The following is a 23,142-nucleotide window of genomic DNA, read 5'->3' on the forward strand; positions in this document are numbered from 1 at the left end:
GATTTGGCTGAAAAGCCAAGATGAGTACATTTACTTGGTGAAATCACTAGTGATTTCATGAATCTTAGATTCTACAGAGATAAAAGACAGAGGGTAGAAATTTTCCAGAAAATATTCAGAAGTTCCTCTGAATTATTCTGGCCCAGAATTACTCAACTTCTAGTTCTAGGTCACTGGAGTTTTTTTGATTAACAGTTTTAGATCTTGTTTAAAGCACTCTCAGATCTACAGATCAGAATAAGAGACAGGGTATAAATATTTTTTTTTCAAAGATAGTCTGCAGGTTTCTTCATGACTCATGCTACACACCATTCTGATGCATTCCACAATACAATGTGAACTTAGGCCTTGAACTGATACTAGGAATAATTTGTCTGGAACATAATTTGACATTTAAAGACAATTGACTCATAAAACTGACAAAATTCTTTGTGTCAGCAGATTTTGGAGTTTTCCTGAAAGAGGCATTAATGAAAGAATTACAAGTTCAACACAGGAACCATTGGCCAAGACACAGAAATGAAGCCAGCTGAGGTGAGAAAAAACTTGATTCAAATAGGTTTGAAAATAGTTTCTATACATATTTAAATATTCAGGCATGTGTGTGGGCTGGGCTTAGATCTCAAGGGAAAAATAATGAGATAATCCCCTTCCTGCTGGTAAATGGTAACTGCAAGTCAGCAGCTTTGTGATTGCAAATTCCTTCATCTTTCCTGTCCTGCTATCTGCTGCTTGTCACATCGGAAAAAGCTGGTGAAAGCAAAGCCAACTGTCTCAATTAAATCATGAATCTTTAAAAATGTAGTTTTTCAAGGATTTCCTGTAACCCAGCCTTTTAAAACAATAAGTGACCATCTTTTTATTGCTTTCATAATTGCATCAAAGATATATTCCGAATAAATGGAGGTTTCAAGCTGGATCTACTTGAAAGCACCAGCAAACCTGTGAATCTGCTCTGGGTGAGCGAACCTGTACTTTGGCTCCTGTACCACACCTCCCACCAACCCAAAGGGTGCTACTCTGCACCCTGTGTGCTGAGTTATGCCTACAGACATGGCATTCTCTGTGAAATCTTGGAAAATTCAGTAACCGTACAGGTACTCTACTGCATTCTCTTCTGTGGAACACACCTCCACAAAAGCACATTCCAAAGGACCACAAAAAAGGAAGGATACGTAAAAGCTTATTTCTCTGTTCTCTAAACTCAATGTCAGATCTTTTCAACACACACCTTTGTTCACGTCTGTCAGGAAGGTGTGATTACCAAGCATTCCAACTCTGTATTAGTGAGAGCAATACTCCAATTTTAAATTGTAACAATCCACTTCTGAGCGTTCCCACCAGATTCTTGGACATCAGAAAAGAGCAATCCCATTTAGAGTAGTAATGGATTTAGAGAAAAGCTGTTAAAAGTGAAGCAAAATAGCACTAATGAAGTCTGAACACTATATGGCAACAGATAAAAATAGCAAAGTAAGAGTAGAAGTAGGCATTGACAAAATTGAACTAAAAGATTTCCACTCAATTCATGTTTGGTATTTTTTTATTTCACTCCACATTTATATTATTATTAGCAGTTTCTTTTCTATTGAAGCAAGGAGGTAAGTGGTAGAGTTGCAGAAATAAAGCCAGTGGGATGGTGAAATGTCCTTATTGAGCAAGATGCCTCACTTTGGTTCTGGATGTCCCTGTGTTTGTAAAGAGCACGCACAGGGTTACAGGTTTGCTGGTTGCAAAACCTATTTCTTAGAAATAAAAAATACTGCAATATATTGTTCCTTAGCACTTTGAATGAATATACAGCGCAATCCTTTAAAACATGAAAAAACTCAAGGCTAGCCAAGATAAATAAAATACTTAAAACCTCTGCTTTTCACAGAATTATCCTCTTGTGCTACAGTAGCACAGGAATGTTTTAGATCTCTTGCCTCTTCCTTAATGGGGAAGGCATATTTTGGCCCAACAGGGAATTATCATATTAAGTCAAAATGTGGATATAAAGTGAAGAATAAAAAATAAACGGTTTATTTTTACTATGGCAATTAATTGCTCCACACTTCTGACTGAATCTCCTAGGAATAGTAATGTGTAGAAAAATAAAAGATATATGCAGGTGACATAAAACAACTGTCAAGTCATAACCAAAAATGCCATGAAACCTTCAGAAATCCTAAAAAATCAAGCTGAATAGGCAACGTAAACACAAATAAAACCCAATGTTCAAAAATACCAGGTAAAGCAAAGTTCTAGCATGATAGTTGTAAATGAGTTGTATCAAACCAAATACATTTTGTGACCATTGATTTAATGACAGAAAGCTCAGCAGAAACATTTGATCACCGTGCCAAAAGAAAAATAACAAAGTGTTAAGATACACAGGGAACCAAATGAAGAATAGTAATGAAACAGTATAATTTCCTCAAAGAATAAATAATGGGTCTTCACCTCAATTCTGTGTTTATGAGTCATTCCTTCTAAAATGGGAACTGCAGGTCTAGAGGAAAGATACAAAATTGCATAGAAAAATCACTTCTAACAAAGAAAAAGGACTGCAACTGCACAAAGTTCTATGTTCTAATGATGGGTAAAGATTAGATTTTTGTGTCAGATTACTAGAAAGAAGATTTAACAAATTAATATCTGAACTTCCAAAAGCCAGTTAAAAAAAATCATAAAAAGAGCAACCATTTTTAAATTTGTTTAACCTATGGAACTCATTTCATTGCCAGATGAAGTTTTCAGGGCAGAAACTTCACCTCTTCTGTATGTATACAACAGAGGTATGATTTGCATTTCAAGAATATACAAACATTGTCAACAGTCTTGAAAAAGATACTAAAACCTTGGATTAAGGCCTAACCTAACCTCTTTTGAAATAGAGCATTCGATAATTAGGAGAGATTGTACCTTTCCTTAGGGACAAAGTGGTCATTTCCTAATGATCCCTTACATAGACAATGTAACCTCAAATGCACTGTAGTATTCTATACAAATTCCTTCAACTGTTCTGCAGTGTACTTTGCAGCAGAGCAGTTCTACAATATCATCCCACTGCTCACTATTATTATAACTTCCTCTTCCCTTTTTTCAAAGAGAAGATTACGATTGCATTGCAAATGGACAGGGGAAGCAGACATGCAACCAGAGATGGACTGCTGCAAGATGCATTTCTGGTTGACTGATACCTGCAGTTTCCAGGCATAATGGAAAAATGTATATTTGGAGATATGGCCTCTTAAGTTAATTTTCCCATGTTATTGCAGAACATATATGAAAGTACATGTATTCTGTAAGAAACTATGCAATCAATATGTGTGATTAAATAAAACAGGTTTATATATCAGTCTAGTGTATGAGAAAATTAATTAACATATTTAGCATGCAGAGAGATGGATTTCAGCCAGCAAAAGACAGAAGGAAGGGGATTCAAGCACTGAACAGGGTGTGAGACAGTCAGAACTGGCATCGGGGAAAAAGCAGGTAGGAGGCTAATTAGCACAAGATTCAGAGAATGGGAGAAAATGCAGCCATATGAGAAGAAACGCAAGTGGCCCTTACTAGAAGGCTTCAGTAGGCTTCCCCATGGAAATATTACTTTTTTTTTTTAATAAAAATGCTTGACTATATACTAACAAATTCTGTTAGTTTCTCAGATCCTACTTATTTTTTATGAGTAGCTATTTGTGACAGAATAAATTTCCTATCGTGCACATTCGTTTCTGGTAAAGCATTCTCTTCAAGAACTTTATAATAGGGTTCAGCATTAAGCCATATTTGTGAGGTTTGTATACCTTGTTTAATGTCTTACACAAACACACATCTGCAAAGTTACAAGTGGTATCAGCTAAAAGACAGTTTGTCTCATTAATTCTAGTTGCTTTTCCTGCTTAAAACTTCATTTCTTCCTTGCATTCAAACTGACATAGCAATACTATTTACATCACTTTTACATTTAGTCTACACGCAATTGTGAAAAGATGGCTAGGCTAATTTAGACACTAAATTCCAGTTGTCAGAGCTGCACAGTGAAGGAATTGTCACAAGATCTGAAGTTTCTCTTGTCGCTAAAAGTGTAACAAGATTAATAAGGAAATGTGGAATCATTAAAAATAAAGGAAAGAAGGAAAAAATAGGCATAATCTAGTGTATAAACCACTATGCGCCACTACTGTATTAACATAAGGTATGTCTCAGCTGTTTTCAAAGGGAAGCTGTGAAAGCAACAATGGATATGATATGCTCTGTAACCCACTTGACATGGTCCCTCACGGACTGTGATACTGGTGGTTCTTAGAAGGACAGTAAGCTTGGGGTGGCTCTCCAAAAGTAGTTACAGGATTTTCTTACATGTCTTTTGAAGAAAAAAATACTCAAACATGCAAAAAAGGTCAAAAAGCAAAGTCAAGGTGGCTGAATTACAATACAATATTATTTACTTATTTTGTAAGTTCATTTGTTTGATTAAGTATATATACCGAAAATCATAGCTAAAGCAAAGTATGAGTGAGCAAGTCAGAGAAACTGTCACTATGGGTCATGAAGTAATTGTCCATTGAAAATTGATCTAGAATATTTATAGAGCAAATCTAAAAAAAAAAAAATCAAAAAGGAGAAAACTGAGCCTTGTGTTTAAAGTCTTTACCTTTGTATCAAGAGACTGGTCCAGGACAGATCTCCTTCTGCACTTGAAATTACTGCAGCTCTATTACTTATGGCACTGTCCTGCCAATAATCAAACAGCTTCAACTAAATGTCAGTGCCTGGTTTTTGTAGAAAACATACACAATTTTGAGAAGCAGTCTACAGGAGTTTAACGGTACCTTAACATCCCTTCAATACTACTCTTTAAATTGTGAACTATCTGAACCATCTGAGCTCGGATAGTCTACAAAATTACTGTTTGAAGTTTTTTATTTGACATAACTTGATTTCACAAAGAATCTTTAGCATAAGACAATATTACTGCATAATACTTTAATACCTTCTTTAAAAAGTCTTATTTACCTTATATTCAAATGCATTTTAAGTAGTTTAATCAAAGAGTAGAAAGCAAGTTTAGATGGAGTGTCAGAATAATTTCTCCAAAATCTTTGTCAAACCTTTAATTTTTGTAATTTACTCAATCTTAATAAAAACAGTTTACTGGGATTCAGTACTTGGACCCTGCCAAGCTTTGCAGTTGGTTCACCCTCATACTAAACACTTAAACTCTTGAACATACTGAGTTATTTCTGCTGACTTATCATAGCAGCTAAATTAGATTTCACTCAAAACAAGGCTGAACTCCTCCATCTCTCCCAGCCCTCTGTTACGTAAAGGACCCCGAGCAGTGCAGAAGGTCTGTCAGAGGCTTGCAACAGGCCCTGGCCAGCGCGGAGGCTGACAGCTGTGGGGCTGTGCAGCCACCAGCCTGTACCAAGGCAATGGAGTGAGGGGCAGGAGCAAGGTGCTGATGTGGGACACAGCTCTGCAGAGTGCTGTCCCTAAGGACAGGACAAGTGCAGGTGACTGCAGCTTTGAGACCACATGCAGGTTGACTCCAGCTGTGACAGAGCTGGTACAGTCTGGTCTGGTCAAACGGCTGCTGACAGTGTGCCTTGCTTCCCACTGCTTCTGCCCCTTCTCCTCAAAGCTGCATACCCTGCTTTTGGCATATTCTCCTCCACCTCCTTCTCTGCTCAGTTTTAGACTCTAAATTCCCTTCCCTTTTCTATAGGAGGCACGGTCCCTGCCAACTCCTTACTTCTGGCCCTGCTCCCAGGCTTTCTGCCCCTCATTACAGGATAGAAAACCTCCAAAGGAGATCATGCTTTCTTTATATAATCTATCTAATAATACTTTTCAAGTAATTCAAAGCTAACTCTCACTCTTGAAAAAGATCTCAAGGACTCCAATGATTTAAAAGACTAAAATCTGTGTTGAATTATTGAATACAAAGGATGACAAAACCCACTATTATGGACTTCCACAAACAAACCCAAAATACCACAAATGTTGCCAAGTTCAGTCAGTCAAAACTGTGAGTCATAAGTGACTTAAAAGGCATAGGGGCTGAGCTTTTGAGTTTCTTTCACTTTTCTTTTCGGGTCTGACACTTTCTTTGTCCTTTCTCATTTGAGCTTTTGGTATATACTATGACCAAGTTCTAAAGCTGTCCCCACAGTTACAAGAGAGGGAAGATCAATGAAATATTCACCAGGAAGAACAACTTAAAAAACCCTCACCACATACATCAAAAAGGTTGGACTAAAACTACAGTAAATGGCAACACCACATCACTGTGCAGCCCAACTATGCACCCTACTGGTGTTTTTCCAAAATGACTATGAAAATGCATTGTGTTAACAGAAAGGCGGATTTTGTTATATTCCATCCCATTTGGTTAAAAGTCCCTTCAATTAGGCATACATCTCTGCATTCACTTACCATTTTTATATATTGTGTAAGTATAATTAGAAATTATTTCATTCACCTACAGGAAAGGTGGCAGACAGAGATATTTTGACTAGACCAGAGGTTCTGGAACTTTTGTATGTCTTTAGGTTTCTACTTGTAAGCATCATGGTAAATACTGTCCACCTCTGACTTTAGCCTACAAGCTAGTTTACGTAGCACGTTTCTCTCCATGCCAGGTAAACTGCAGCAGAATTCCAATATACATATTGGTATTTTCCTCTATGTTCCTTAGCACCTCTTCAATCAGAAAGGTCCCAGAGACTCTTCTGGTAGGAGAATGATTTCTGACACCTCCGGCCTCATAAGTATATCTAATAACAGCAGTTGCTAAGATGGCAATTCTTATCAATGTTGAGATCTCCACAGGTAATATTTAGATGCAATTATCATCTTTAATTAGGTGGCACTCTAAAGCACGACCAAAATCAGGTTCATTCATTAGTCAGGGAGCGTAAAAACTAACAGTTAATGGGACTCATTCTTGTCTTGGTCATCTTGTTCCTCAGCAGCAAGGAACTGTCCGAGAACACTTCTCTGCACTCCAGAAAACAGGGGCAACTGCATAAGAGATGGTCACTTCTATTTTCAAATGTTCTGCTGAAATTTGTCTGCTTTCCCTGCCCAATTACAAGTGAACACAGTGTTTGTCTGACACTTAGGTTTCCCAAAATAGCTTTAAAATACATTGTTGTCATACAATTATGACAACTAATATTCTCTGAATTTTTCCATTCAAAGGGCAAATATTTTTAAAAAGAGCCACTACTAGTCCTCTTCCTCTCAAATGTAGTTTATTTCACTAGAGGTGTTTACTCATTGATATTTCTACTAAGAACATTTGACCTTTAAACAACCATTCTAGACTGTGTCCTTTGAGCAAAAATACACTGGTTGAGTTTCCTTCCACGTGTTCCCCTACAGCACCTTTGCTTTGTTCAGTCCCATATTTATCCTACTCATTGACTCTGGTCTGCCAACAATATCTCATTTCAATGAACTCCATTCCAATATCCTTATATATGGTCTTCCCCATTGTTGGGATGCTGAGCATCTACTTCCACTTTTAATTAGAACAGTCACAGAGAGGGCAGTATAGGTTGGTCTGTGTTGTAACAATGGAGTAACTACAGATCCTGACTAAAAGTGATTTCCAGACAAATTGTGCTCGATTTGCTGAACATTTAGTGTTTAAGGATGTTTGTACAAAGTGGAGAGGTAAAAGAGCAAACATTTAATAGTTCCACCCAGGGTCTTGAGGCAAATTTAGGGGAACCTAAACTACCACCATGGTGATAAGCCATTTATACCTTATTAATTCCAACTGATGTATCTCTATTAGAGGGGTTTTAGACAGCAGACTACTCTCTTATACGGTTCTGAATCCTGGGTCATCTACCGCCACCACCTGCGCCTCCTAGAACGTTTCCATCAATGTTGCCTCCGTTCAATCCTAAATATCCACTGGTCAGATTACGTGATCAATACATCTGTTCTAGAACAAGCAGCAGTCACAAACATTGAGGTCATGTTGCTGAGAACACAGCTGTGCTGGGCAGGGCACGTCTCCAGGATGAAGGACCACCGCCTCCCTAAGATCTTGCTTTATGGTGAACTTGCCACCGGCTGCTGCATGAGAGGAGCCCCGAAGAGAAGATACAAGGACTCCCTGAAACAACATCTCAGCCTTGGCCATATTGATCACCATAACTGGTCTACTCTGGCCTCCAATCGGGAGGTCTGGAGACACACCATCTATAACGCTGCTGATGCTTTTGAGAAGGCACGCAGGATCACTCTCAAGGAGAAAAGACAATGCAGAAAGAATCGTGCCTTGCAGAATTTACCATCTAAGGAGTCTTTCTACTGTACCTTTTGCAACCGGACATGCCTGTCTCATATTGGCCTTTTTAGCCACCAACACACTTGCAACAAACATGGGTAGAGCCCTTCCCAAATCTTCGTTCGCGAAGCCTGGCCATGATATTAGTGGGGTTTTAACATACTTTAACATATTTGATGCTTAGAGAACTCAATCTTCTTCTATGTTTGTAGATCATCTGGTACAGTGGGACTCTGATGCTAACAAGGTGCTCTAAGTACTACTGTAATATGAATAATAATAACCACAAAAGCTGAAGATAAAAACAAGAAAGAGAAGACAAACAGTGCAAGCATTAATGTAAAAGCTACTGTGACCTCTAAGAAAGACCATTAATGGACCAAATATAACTAGCCTTCAGCTCTTCTTGTTGGAAGTCATGAAGCAGGATCTAGTGAAGGACACTTAATGCCTCATCCCAAACCTGCATAGTCTGTTAGGCCCCACCAGTTTGTTAAAGATGCCTTTTAAAGGTATGGTCTGAAAAGAACACAATCTCATATTGAAAATCCCAGATTATCAGCAGAATCAGAAAATTCATAAGAAAGATTTCTGCTGGCAGGAAGTTACTTATAATGCTTTGCTGACACTTTACACTTGCAATTGCTGCCCATACAGGTACATCTCCACCAGACAGTATCAGTATCAGCAGAAGATGCATAACACTGCAAATTGTGTCTTACCACTCATATGAGCACTCCATAGAGTGCAGGCACCATTCTAAGTACCATCTTAAATGGAAAAGTTTGCAGTGCTGAAGAAAAAATGAAGCTCCTATCAGGGAAGTTTAGATGGTTGGAATCAAGTCCAACAAATCCTCCTGACTCATCCATTACCTTCCCGGTTTTGCGCTACTTCTAAAAAATTGTCTGTTTTCCATCCCAAATTGTATTTCTTCATGGACCCATCTTGAAGCCCCTCAGAGAATGTACAGGAGCAGATCTGAATCCATGAAGCAGATCCTTCAGAGATTAATAATGCAAATATGAGATCACAAAGTATTGGCTGCAAAACTTGGGGATTAACACATCATATTTCTGGGCATGTGTCTGATCTCATTCTAGTTGGCCTGTGAACATTCAGAAGAATTGCTACAAAGTGGAGAAATGAAGGCAGGCCAGCTCAGGCTGATGCATCCCTGGATTACTACTGCTTAGGAAGTACTTGATTGATTCTGTAGTAATCATCCAGGTATCCAAAGCTATTTTGTTATAGTGCCCAAAACTGTTGCAAGTGAATGGAGAGGAAATACTGTGTCTAGTTACTGGAGAGATCCTTTAATTAGGTGGTGCAATATGAAAAAGCCCGATTTAGGCCATCCCTGCTTTACCTTGTAGGTAGAGAAAGGAAAAGCCATGTTGTTCTCTGGTCATTGAAACTCTGGTAGATAACCAAGAAAGTCAAACTTGGTTAATCTGGCTAGTCAAGTTTCACAGGGATCACATGTTTAAGAATGAAATAATATAGACTGCATATCCCTTTATAAATTGTGAAAAGTTTTCAAGCAGCTGTTGAGTGATTGTTCACTTGGGAGCTCACGGGTCTATCTTGTCAGAGTAAATAAATCATGGTTCCACAAAGCTGCGTTTTACAGTCCACATGTAAAAAACATGCCTAAAGAGGGCCAGCTGAAGTGCTACCTGAGCAGCATCCAACTTTGATGTGAAGCTTTGATTGACAAGCATATTAATATACATTATCAGAGTCAGGTCAATAATTATAATATTATAAGACACTCTGGCTTCCTAAGAGGGGGAAAATACGAATCGTGTTTATAGTTCGGTTATGTTGTATGATTTCCACATTACACAGTGGCTTCATTATTTTCACTTTATGTGAAGAATTGCCAAAAACCTCACTGAAAAGCATATTGCTCAGATTTGAGTATTGTCTATTCCTGACTTACTTTCCAAGCAGGTTGAGGAAGCACTTTGTGGTTTCTGAACATTTGGGCAGCTCCAGGAGCACATCTTCTCGTTGCTGATTTCTGCCTTTTGTCATTGCCAGCCTTTCAGCCCCCTTCCCCTCGGTTGTCCTCAAGGACAGTGAAAGGCAACACAGCACACAGCTGGAGAAGTCAGTAGATATCAAGTTAAATGTCAAATCTTCATAAAAATAAAAACACTATTATTTGCTTCCTTCCTATTCATGCATTCACTACAGTGAGAATAGGATATGTACTTTTCAAATTCTCTAGCTCTGAGGGGTGCTAGATAAGTATAATGATAGTGCAGCCAAGATTGCTAAATTTATTACAGGAGCCTGTGATCCCAATAGTATATTGCTAATAACAGTGCCAAATATCCAAAGGCAGCTGCTCTTTAGAGGTTATCCAGCCCTGTATTCTCCCTCACAGAATACTGCAGAGCAATACGCAAAGGCATATTATACCAGTGGGGGAAGCAAGCTGCTCTTCTTAGATATAGACAAGTAACAAACATCCAATATTTCTTTCAAAAATCAAGGAAAACTGTGCCAGAGGACAAAAAGGACATCTGTGCCAAAAGAAACCAGAATCTCTGCAAACTAAAAGTGTGTCTATTGCTGCAAGAACGATGAGCCAGCCCACGCTAACTGCCCTATTCCATTAACGCAGTCTAACTCTTTTTTTCAGTCTAAGCACAGCTTATAAACAATTTGTTTTCCATTCACAGCCCTAGTCTTCAAAAATAAATTTCTTTGGACTAAAAAAACCCACGTTCTCTGAGAAGTTTGTTATGACATTTTTGCAAATTCATGCAGTCTGAATTCCAAGGTGCTTACAATCAATCTTTTTTATTTTATTCTGCATTTAGGTTAAAGACTTGGGTGTTGGGTGCAATGTACCTCATTTTCAACTTCCAATGCATACAATTATATTTCCATTATTTTAACAACACTCTTCTTTAATATTTTTGCAGTGACTGCAGCAAAACCTTATGCTACAGCCCATATTTCAATTTTTTTTTTTTATTCCTGAGAGCATCCTGTCAGTTCTTCTACATTAGTACTGGCGCATCCTCTTAAAATAAACCATCTGCTAAAGGTAAATTCCTTTGTTCTCTGCCTGGGCACACTCGTCAGCCATTTGGACAAGAAAGATGGGAAAAGTGCTAGAAGAGAATTCCTTGGAATGGTGAAGAATATTTTAAAAAGCAGTATTTTACTTGAGTGATAAATGACATGTTCCTGAGCATCCACTGGGACTTCCAGAGAGCAAAGGAAATAAAGTTGGTAAAAGCAGACCTTGACAGGGTGACGATGACATTTTACAACTGTTGTTGAAGGACTGCCTGTGTAGGGTCAGGCCCTGCCCTTGGAGATGTTTGCTACTGGCAGAGACAGTATAATGTGACAGGTAGAGTTTAGTCAACAAAACTCAAAAAATTTATGTAGAGCTCATGTTGACAAAAAGTGACCTTAACCAGTAAAATTTTGCATATTAAATGCAAAGTTCATGTATGTGTGTATATATAATACATGTACATTTATATTTTTATATAATTTATACAGACAGATATGCATAACAGCATCTGGATAGTGACAGACAAACTTGAGTACGGTTGAGTTTAAAACAGGGAATTCTGCAGCTATTTGGGAACTCACCCTATCTTCTCATGCCTTTGTGTAACTAAGTGTAAGGAAAGAAATATAACACAGTTCTGTGAAGTCCTACTTTGGAGCAGGTGGCAATTCTGACTGGACTATCTCAGTAATACTTATGGAATACTTTGATTAATATTTCTTCTATTGTAACTTTTTTAAAAAAATTAACAAATAAAATTCAAAAGACCTTCTAGGGAGGCCAAATGTATTTCAAGATCTTGCCCAGTTCACCTCTCAACTTCTCCTTTAATATTTGGCTAAGTGTGTTTTCAGGCTTATCAAAATATAGCTGAGTATTACTGCAACATTTGCAGATGTTCTGTCTGCATCATTTACCAATATACCAGTACATGTTCCTCTCGAATACTCCAAAAGTACCTCCATACCAAGCTAACCCATCTGACTGAAATCCTACTTGATGTGAATACCAGTGGACAGGCCCTTTAAGAGAATCCCACTTAGTGACTTGAAATTGTGGCTTAAAATCTCCTGAAAACCTGAAGACCTTAATCATAATTGTGGCTGTTGACTTTATGCATAAGTTATGACTACACTCTGATTTTTCATGTAGATCAATTCCCCTGTTTTAGGAGGAAAATATTCTTCCATTCATTTCAGTGCACAAACAAGTTTTAAGTGCATGTGGAATACTAATATTTCCATCCTTAACCTTCTGTAGTATTGTCAGGCATGGATCAAGGGATCCTGTTTCTGAGACAGTAACAGAAACTAAGTGCCTGAAGGTCACAGGAAACATTTCAATTTCTTTTGCTAGAAAAAGCAGCAAGAAAAATTTCTGTCCCCACCAAAGACTGCATGCTGAGGCTGACTGTACTTGCATTATAGGATCATTATTATTTCCATTAAATTATTATATTTTTGCAGACTTGCCAATGGTGCCCACCATTAGACAAATATTTAATGACAGAAAATTCCACGCAGTTTTTGCAAACAAAACGAACACATTCTGCTTAATAATAAAAATCAAATTTTAAAGGCCTTTAGAATCAATCACTCATAAATTCTAGTTTCAAAGGGGAAACAGTGATGGTAAGGCCAAAGAATTGGTGAAGGCCAGAAAAAACCAAACACCCAACAAACCTAAACCCAAAAAAACCCCCAACAACCTAATAAAAAAATTAAAACAGACTTGCTACTAGCATATAAATTCTAGTGATATATTTGAAAAGCCGCTCATACTGACACTCCTGTTATTTGCTATTTTCAAGCACAAGGCTGAGAGCCTGCAATAGAAATTGTTGCAGTCTCTGCTTCTTCATATATAACAAGCCTGCCTGTCTTTGAGCATAACAGTGGAGAGAGGTCAAACAAATAAAATCTATCAATAACAAGATAATACATTGAGCAATATAATCTTAACTTCTACTTTAGAAATAAATTTGTGAAGAATTTTTGTCATGAAAGATAAATGTGCTTTGACTCAAAGTCAGTTTAGATTCACTCACATGAATTTCTTTTGGGCAGAAACAGTTATTTACTACATAAATGCCTAACAAAACATTAAGATATCTAACCTACAATAAGAAAACTTGATTTTTCAGAGAAATAAAAAATTACATTAGCATTAATCTAAAGAAGCTTATATTTATATGGCTGTTATTCTTTTCCCTGAGTCATCTCATCAATTTACCTTAATACAATGCTGATCATCACGTGGACGCACAGTCCAGTTCAGAAATTAAGATATTCAAGGAAGCTCAGAGGTATCTCAAAAGCAAAGATAGTGGTCATTCTCAATCATCTCTGCTTCCGTGGATCCTTGGGCTAACGGAAGGACAAACAATTGGACCCTCATCCTCCTTGGGGCTTTACTTCACTGGAGGGTAACTCCATGAGCACTGTAATATTGAGACTAAATAAATGACAGTTGCATCCTACACAATCACACAAAGAGGATCTGATATTATGTAATTTAAAGACAAACTGCACAATGGCCTACATATCATTTGACATCTCAAGAAATGATGGACCTGACAAGTCACAGTCATATGCCAAGTATAATGGTGGTGGAGTAATCAATCAGGTATTACTCTAACAAATGCCAAAGAGTATTTCAGTTTAGCTCCATCTGCCCCAATTCATAATGCTATTCTGAGAAGAAATGAAAATAACTTAAACATGCACTCACTCAAAAATGTACTTCTAATTAAAATTAAATGTAAACACAGTCACCAGTATAATAATGTCTATTATGGAGTTAACATCCTTCATAGATTTAAACTAGAGCACTGAATTTGTTGAGAAACACAGATCAATCTATCTAAATCAATTCAAAAACACAAATCAAGGTCAATCACAATTCAGAATTTAGCAAATTAAATTACTTGTTCATTTATGGTTAACATCCCTAGGTTAATCTTAAGGCTGCATAAGCTTCACCTAGTATTATGCTTGAGATATAATAATTTGCCTTGACATTTAGAATAGCTCTTACATAAAACTTTGGATTTGTTTTTAAATAAAAAGCAAGATGAGAGAATAAACAATGCTGATAATATACTCCTCTTCCCCAGAGGAGATGTAATCTTGGATCAAAGGCCTGCACTTTTATTCTCTTTCCATCAGTATTATATTTCCAAAGTTGTTCCAATTAAACTCTTTTTTCTTTCTATTTAAAACTATCAGCTATATTTATTAAAACCAGTAAATGTATTTTTCTGCCTTTTTTCTATATACTCGACCAATAAAAATACAAAAGAAAGCTGTAAAGTACATTAATTTCATTAACAACTGTAAAATGTGTTAACTGCTTAAATATTCTTTTTTTTTTCATTATTATTTAAACTATCACAGGTAAAATAAACTGGTCAAAACTGACACTACTGTATAATGTCAATGCTGTGTTCATATAACGATCAAGAGATGAAATTATTGTAATAAATGAGTTTCAGTACAACAATATCATGAAGCAAGTCTAACCTACTAGAGAGGGTTTAATTCTCAGAAACAGCTGCATAACAACCACACTTCTCTGAACAGTAAAAAATTAAGGGCATCCACAAGACTCCAGCTGTGCTAATGAATTCTTCCTTCCACATCTACAGAGATTATCAGAATACCTTAGGACTTTTTAAAGAACATCAGCCTTCTTATGTCTCCATCCTAAGAAACTGAGTCTGACACATATCATTTGTGTTATTATTCATTTATCGTTTTTCTAGTTTCACATACACATATTAAATTAAAATACTCAGTAGGAAAACTCAAGATAAATGAAAATATAAAATCAAATTACAGAATAATATCTACCACCTCAAAAGCCATTTATAATATGATTCAAAGGGAGGATGATTTTGGGTTAGATGAAATTAAATAGAAACTGCAATAAATCCATGCTCTTCAGTACAGACTGAACTGCCTTGCTCAGCAATGTGCTCTACGAACTAGTTAAGCTGTATAATGCACTATTCTCTTTTGATCACTAAAATTTGTCCACTGGGGGAGTGGGGCTACTCAAACCCAACATACTGGTAAGGACATCTCCAACAATAAATTGATTCTTCAGCCTGCTAAATGCTATAAAAATCTACCAAATAGACTGGGGAAGTGAAATAAGGATGTCATCACAAACATCCGTTAATCACCAAAGCCTCCAGACATCCTTGAAACTTCATTGGAAATTACAAAGCATGTGAAACTGCTCATAACAACAGTGGCAGCAAAATAATGCAGACACTCAGTTCCAGCTGCTTCCCAAGCACTGGGAGCACACACATCTCCTGGTACACAGAACATGCTGGGCACACCCCCCCCAAGAGCATGTGAGGTCAATCACTCCATCCTGGTAATGAGAGCAGGTGAGCACACAGAGAAATACCCAGGCTCTGCATGTCCTCTGCAAGAAACCATACAAGAAACCATATCCATTCCATGCCACAATACTTACTACAGTGAACTAAATATTAATGTTCTAGTTGAACATATGTGTTCCCTTTCTAAAGAAGGTAACCACACATTAGCTAACTATCACTTTCTGATTATCTGTTCCTTTGTTGCCTCTTCCACCTTGTGCATTCCACAGTGCTTTATTTGGGCTGTCCTTTGTATTTTGAAGTCTCTCTTTTCTCCTCTTTTGGGTAATCTCCTACCCTACTGTGTTACTTCTGTACTTTGCAAGTTGGCATCACAGACCTCTAAAGTCTTAGTGCACCATGATTCAAGCCAAATTCACTTCATTGGCAAGAAGAGACAAAACAATGTACCCGAAAAAGGTAAAACTAGAAAGGAATGGAAAAGGGGGAGCAAAAAAAAAAGACTCAGCATTTCTGTAACATTTTGCAAAACTATTCCTTGGAATTGCACCCTGATGCAAGTGGAAGTACACTGAGATTATCTGCTTTGCTGTGGCTGCAGGTTAACTTGAACCTGTGCTACGTGCACATTTAGTGAGAGGAGGCTGGCACCAGCTGCCTCCAGCACTGGAATTGTTCATATTGGAAATAACTGCAGTGCTCTGATTTCCAAGGAGAGCTCCTTTGTCCACAAAGGCTGATTTTAGCAGGAAAGTCTTAAATCTATATTCTTTTAAACACATACTTTTCAAGGTGCTGATTTTACTAATTTCTCAAGTCAAATCAAAGAGTCAAAAAACTAAAAATGAAAAAGAAGCTATCTTAGACATACAATCGCCACTAAAATTCATAACATGAGCTCCTTATAAAATTTTTCAAAGTCTACCTTTCAGTCATTCCCACAAAACATCAGCACTGTCTCACAGGAAAAGAAGGAAACAGCTTCTCCGTATCTACACATTGTAGTGGTGGTCAGTGTTTGTAATGCTACAAGACATATACAAAATCTGTCATACGGTCAGTAACCATGAGAGTCATTCATACACCTCTGAGATGTACACAAAAATGAGGGCGATGAGTCCTAGTGCTCTCTCAGGCAGGGCAGTCCCAAAACGCACCTGCATCCCAACGTGACCTTCAGAAGCCCTAGCATCAGTGCAGCACTTGAACAGCTTGAGAGCCATATGCAGCTAAAGAATCAAAGGTCAGTCGCGTCTTACCTATTATTAGAAATAGATTGTAAGGTCCTTGAGAGTAAACACTTTGTGTTTGCCCAATGCCTAGTACAACAAAATCCCTGTCAATGAATTGGACTCAGAAGTACTACTGCTGTATGGAGTAGCTCGTGCAAAGCTAGTGTTTGTTTCAGTGTAATAAAGATTAAAATATGGATGTAACAGAACATTAGTACAATAAGCTCAATCTACAAGGTGGTATCTATTTCACATCTTTCTCCAAGAGCTGATAATCCTGTTTATCTTTTCTCCCCTTTTCTGCAGTGTAGACTAGGAGTTTGGCAACGTTTTTGGGTTGCAAATAACCATTTACCAAGACTGAACAGAAAATACAGGTTGTTTTTATATATACCACTAAAGCTGCATTTTTCAAGGGCTAATATCTGGGATAACACAGCATGACAATACTCCTTAAAGAAGAACTGATGGGCAATAAAACAGATTTTACTTAGTTTGTGTGAACAGGTCCTAATCTGATGAAGTGGTACTACTAATATATGGAGAGGATAAAGGAAAGAAAAAGAGTGCAAAAAGTTTAAAATGGACACACATTTTAAGGGAGTTGCTGTGTTATCACTCTGTGGCTTAATATAACTTCACTTTATCTTCTCACTTGCTGCCTTAGCAAAATGGTAATAAGAGGCATCACTATTACAAACCCCAGTATCATCCACTTAAGACAGCAGAGGCATCACTAAGAAATAAAACTCAGATTTTGTCAGCACTCCTGCAGACTCCCACCACTTGTAATCAGAAAGAACTTATACCATCTAAAAGGGTGTTGGGAGCTTAATACGTGTGAGCCAGCTATGGGATGTTAACACAGGCATGAAACGCACCAGCTGGGAGTTGTGTGCTTTGACAGTCTCACACAAATTATAGAATTGCTTGGTTTGGAAGGGATCTTAAAGGTCATCTAGTTGCAAGCCCCCACCATAGACAGGGACGACACCCACTAGATCAGGTTGCCCAGGACCTAATCCAACCTGATCTTGAACACTCCCAGGGCAAGGGCATCCAAATACCTGAGGCTTCCACAACAAAGATGAAGTTTCATATTTAAATACATGAATAACTTAAATGTTGACAAACTCAAAGTAATTTGATCATTCAGTGAACTGTTGGTTTCATTCATCATGTAACGAGATTGACATCCATTAATAATCATAATTAATAATAGTCACTGCAGCAGCAAGCCATCCGATAATGAGGTTTTATAGGCAATGACCTCTCTAGCATTCTTAGGTGTATTATCTAGCATTCTTAAGTGTATTACTAAGAGCCACAGGTATAAACAAAAGCCATTAATATCACAAACTTCATATTTTAGTAACTGCAGTGAACAAGAAATTTGGCAGCATCACCTTGCCTCAGACAACTCTCTGAAGGCAACCATGGTAGTCCCTACCTGGCCTCTGCTGAAATTTTACACATGTAAAAGGCTCTTTTCGCTGGTCATCCCCTCCCTTGCAAAAACTAACTCTATTTTTTAATGAGCCTCCCAGTTTAATGCGGTTCCTGCAATTTGTCCCCTGCTTCAAATGAAGTCACAGTAAAGTAGTAAATACACCATTTTCATGTATTGAATTTTTGCATGTGCATATTGCATGGAAATCCAGAACTTTCCCACTGAGGACATATTTATTCACACTTGGAAAAAAGAAAGCAGAAGTTATTTTTTATGTCTCTCTGCTGTTAGGATTTATTCTCAGTAAGAATTTGCTTAGTGATAGGGAACAAAAGGTTTAGCAAAAATATCAGGATGTACATAGGCATTACTTACTCTCAAGTGAAATCCAGCAACATTCAGAATTATTAATGGATCTCAATCTCCCTACATGATGAATGAAACCAACAGTTCACTGGATGCTCAAATTACTTTGAGTTTGTCAGCATATAAGTTATCTACATATATAAATGTGAAACTTTTAATCTTTGTTGTGCATAAAACAAATATACTAAAGCATAAAGCAGTTGTAAAGAGAAAGTTTCAAAAAAAGTCCATTTTCTTCTTAATTTTTATTTTTAATGTTGTTCTGTCTGCCAGTGCCTGAGCTTTCTTACTAGAAAAAGATGCTTAACATGAAAAACGTTCAGTTCTGAGAGCACTCTTGAAAGATGTAGGCATACTAATTTCCTCAATTATTTCTTTAGATCTATTTTTAATCACAATTTTAGAACAATAAGACTACCATTATACAGTATCAAGAAATATTTCAGTGTGATTCTAAATTATGTAGCAGCAAGAAAATCTATATTTATAACTGATTTGTGTGCTTAGTTATTTAAACTTGTATCATCCTTTAACATGAGACCTCAAATAAAAAGTGAGCTTCTCTTCTTGATCCTAATTATCAATACTTAGCTATTTATGTATGAATTTATACATGTACATACTCTACACATTTGTATGCTATTGATACAGACTTGCCCACTATTATCTGTCTCAAATCTCTTTGCAAAGGTTCTATGGCATGCAAGGAATTCTTTTTACCGTTGGCTATAATCTCTTTTTCTTTGAAGGCCCCAAGAGTAGAGATGGATTTAGATAAAACTTATTAATAGGACCACACAGAAGACAACCCATATAGCTCAAGCAAATTTTATTCCCTCTGGGAATTTCTAACCGTCAGTAGAGCAGTGATTACCCTGGGATCAGCGCTGTGACAACAGTGAGCAAAGACACACCAGAGCCAGCTTGAAACGAGGCAGAGCAAGTTCCTGAGAGCATGACCTGAGCTCTCTGCTCACTGCCCCAGCCATGGGACCCAGTGCTGCAGAGAGGCAGCTGGACACCACACAACATCACAAACCCTTGCAAGTAATTTCATTCCTTCCTTGAACAGCAAACAACAAACTCTTTGTCCCAAAGACAGTGCTACAAGACCTCATAATTAGAAACAAAACTGTCCTGAGGAAAAAAATCCCAATTATGCTACTGGCATCATCTGTAAAAAACATCCCACCGAAAGATGCCACACACTCAAACCACTGTTTTGCCTTACACAAAGATGATTCCTCAAATCCCATCTGAACATTTTAGTGATATTGTTTCTATTGCAATGTAATGCCAGACAATATCTCCACATCACTATGGATTCCTACATTTTAAAGACAGCACATATTTTCTAGCTCTTTCATCCTCATATTTAATAACCAGTTTATAATTTAACATATTCTTTGACATTATTTCAATATTTAAAAATACATTCTTTTAATTTATCAGAATATAATTTTTTTTACCAAATTCCCCTCAGTTTTTTGGGACGTGTAGGTTTTGGTGGGTTTTCAGTAAACAGTTTTTGAAAACATACTGTGTTTAGGACTAATTCTAATATTTTGTAAACAGTATAAATAGCAGGACATCTACCCCCATGTACTATACTCTTTGATTATTAACAATATATTTGCTTCCACTGTTTGGATGTAAACAGATCCTCTTGAATTAAAAGTTGGGTGAAAATGTATTTAATTTTTCTCTCTCAATTCAGCAAAATCTCTAAAGCATCACCTATACAAATTCTCTTAAACCATGATCACACTAAAGTTTCTGAAACTGTAACATAACTCTACACCCCAACCAAAAAGAAGTATATACCAGTACTGCTTAACTGCAGTAACATATCATCTGTGATACCAGCTTTCAAGTGCTACAGGCATACACATCTTTTAGAAACATTTGTTTCCTTTTCTATTACTTTTCTAAAGCCATACACAACTAAAATAATTTTGTAGGTTTCGTAAAAAAGAATGTTTTAGCTTAAATGCAACTTCCAAAATCTAAATATAAAAATTAATTTTGAAAAATATTTCATTTTTCATATTTACTCCATTTCCAGTTATGGGACTCAGTTAATTTCTTCATCTTATGCAGGCAGCAATATTAAAATCTGACATAAAAATCTCTATCTCACTCTTGGTGAAGAAGAATATAGTTGTGCATTACTAATACTAAATACAAGCAACATTTCTGCTCTTAACATCTGTCAGTGTAGAAACACAACTAAAACATTATTAAGTAGAATACCTTTTCTAATCTGACAAATAGGTAAACTCAATGCGAGAAGGAAACTGCTTTATTAACAAGATTCTCATAACTTCATCTAGGATAAATGTAAAAGATATGGTACTTACAGTGAATTCACAGAAATCAATGCTATCGAGACTTTTGCTTCTGTGTATTCTCCCTTTTATTCTTCTTAAAGAGGGCTTTCCCTGACTTACACTACAGGTAGCACCATTAGGGTTTTCAGAAGATGGAGTTACCCTGCCAAACAAAAAGAGCCACGTATCAGACAAAGGATATACATTTTTATTGAACACCTTTGCTTAAGTAAAAAAATTACAAAGAAAAATACATTGCCATGCTATACACAGAAGGAATGCCACTCCAAGCTTCAGCTTTCAATCACTAAGTGCCAAAATTAGTCCACAAAAGTCTAGATCCCATCAAGTCCAGATCACTTGCAGATTTTGTCAAAAACCTACTGTAGTTACCTTGTTTGTACAAAAGTGAGAAGAATCAGACAAAAGATAGATTACAGAATAATATATTTAACTTCTGAAAAATTAAAAGGAATATTTTTCTCTGCTACTTCAGTGGAAACTCGAGTTCTGTGATACGTGTTGATGGCTGTCAGTTAAATCACTTTGAGTGCTAATGGTACTTCAGCTGTTCTAGTAATGAGTAGCAATAGCAGCTGGTAAAATTATAGGGGGAATATATTAAGGAACTACACTTTATAAGGGCTTTCATCACACTGAAACCTACACATAGTCCTAAGGGGAGTCAGTAACTAAAATATTTGGAGTAAGCAATCCGTATTTCGAGGAGCTTGTTGGAAGTTGCTAATGAGGAGAATTAAGTGGGGTTAACAATTAACCAAGTGTATTAGGGTTTGTCAGGTCAATATCTGAAACACAAAATAGTCTCTGGTCAGACTGACACCATGTTAGAAAAAGGAAAACTGTACTCCAGCAACTATATTCACTAAGAATTACCTACAAACATAAAATTCTGAATGTCCAGATTGACACTTGTTTCATTAATTTCTCAACTGCAGCCATAAAAGACTTCAAAAACTGGCTTAACACTTGAAATACAAAATTCCAAGCACAAGATACAATAACCACATTCTGAATACACTTGTTTGATTAGTGAAACTCCTGAGGCTACACAGTGCCACGGTTAGGATAGCAGGTGGCTAGGGAGAAGAAGTTGCAATATCCAAAGGTGAAAATTAAAACAAATATTTTCAAATCTCTTATTCAATTTATAAAAATAAAGCCTTTCATTTTTTTGTTGAACTGCTGTGACTACCAAATCAGTATTTCATTTTCAGATGCCTGATTTTTTGGGGTTTTTACACATGCACACTGACACACACGAACTGCTTGCTGTAAGTTCTCTTGATAACACAGTGATTTGGTTTAGATGGCTTTTTCCCCTTGGGTTATTTTCCTGGAAACTTTAAACTGCAAGGATAAATAAAAATTTCTACCTGAAAACATAACCATAATATTGAGAAATTTTAATTACATTATAAACCTCCTGCTGAAACTCCACCAGATTTCTTGGTATAATCATATATGGATTAAATTCTGAGAAATATGCCCTGGCTACTACAGTAACATATTGGTTCACACAACAGAAATATCAAAAACACAAGTTTCCCTGCTAAATGTCTTAAAGCATTAACAAGACAAACGTCCACAGAAAGACAACTCCTCAGACTCAACCTTGTTCCACAGACAATGACATTTACAGTGATAGTACATTTCTATTGTATCACTGTCTTCTGTTGCTGAGCTCTCCAAACATCTCTGATGAAGTTAATGCAAATGTACCTAACTGTATATACTCTGTGCTCTGGGTCCAGAAAAATCAGAAAATCTTTGAGGGCTGCCTTTTCCATTACTTATAATTTGGGTTAACTAATCTTCACATGTACCTCTGATGAATTAAACATATGGTACATTAGACTTCTTCCTTAGTAGAAGAGTTTAACAGCTCTAAGCTGCACTTAGCTTTTCCTTATTTTGAACTACATTTCAAACCACTTATTCTAGGGCCTTACCTACAAATGTACATTTCTTTAAGTTGCAGTTTTTTTAATGTTTTCTGATACTTAAGACTTAATGAAACTAAAAAAAAAAAAAAAAAAAAAAAAAACAA

The 23,142-nt window shown here is 36.8% G+C and overlaps 1 protein-coding gene across 3 annotated transcripts in view; it reads right to left on the reverse strand.

Annotated features, from left to right (window-relative positions):
• The window catches only part of TJP1 (tight junction protein 1), a 159,288-nt gene that overhangs the window by 128,530 nt on the left and 7,616 nt on the right, over positions 1 to 23,142 (reverse strand). For all 3 annotated transcript variants that reach the window (XM_027657588.1, XM_027657583.1, XM_027657584.1), the window contains exon 3: positions 21,102 to 21,234. In XM_027657588.1, coding sequence (XP_027513389.1) covers positions 21,102 to 21,234 — 133 coding nt within the window. The remainder of the gene's footprint in view (positions 1 to 21,101; positions 21,235 to 23,142) is intronic.

This window comes from Corapipo altera, unplaced genomic scaffold, assembly GCF_003945725.1.
Source record: "Corapipo altera isolate COAL_440 unplaced genomic scaffold, ASM394572v1 308, whole genome shotgun sequence".
In the NCBI taxonomy this organism is placed as follows: domain Eukaryota; kingdom Metazoa; phylum Chordata; class Aves; order Passeriformes; family Pipridae; genus Corapipo; species Corapipo altera.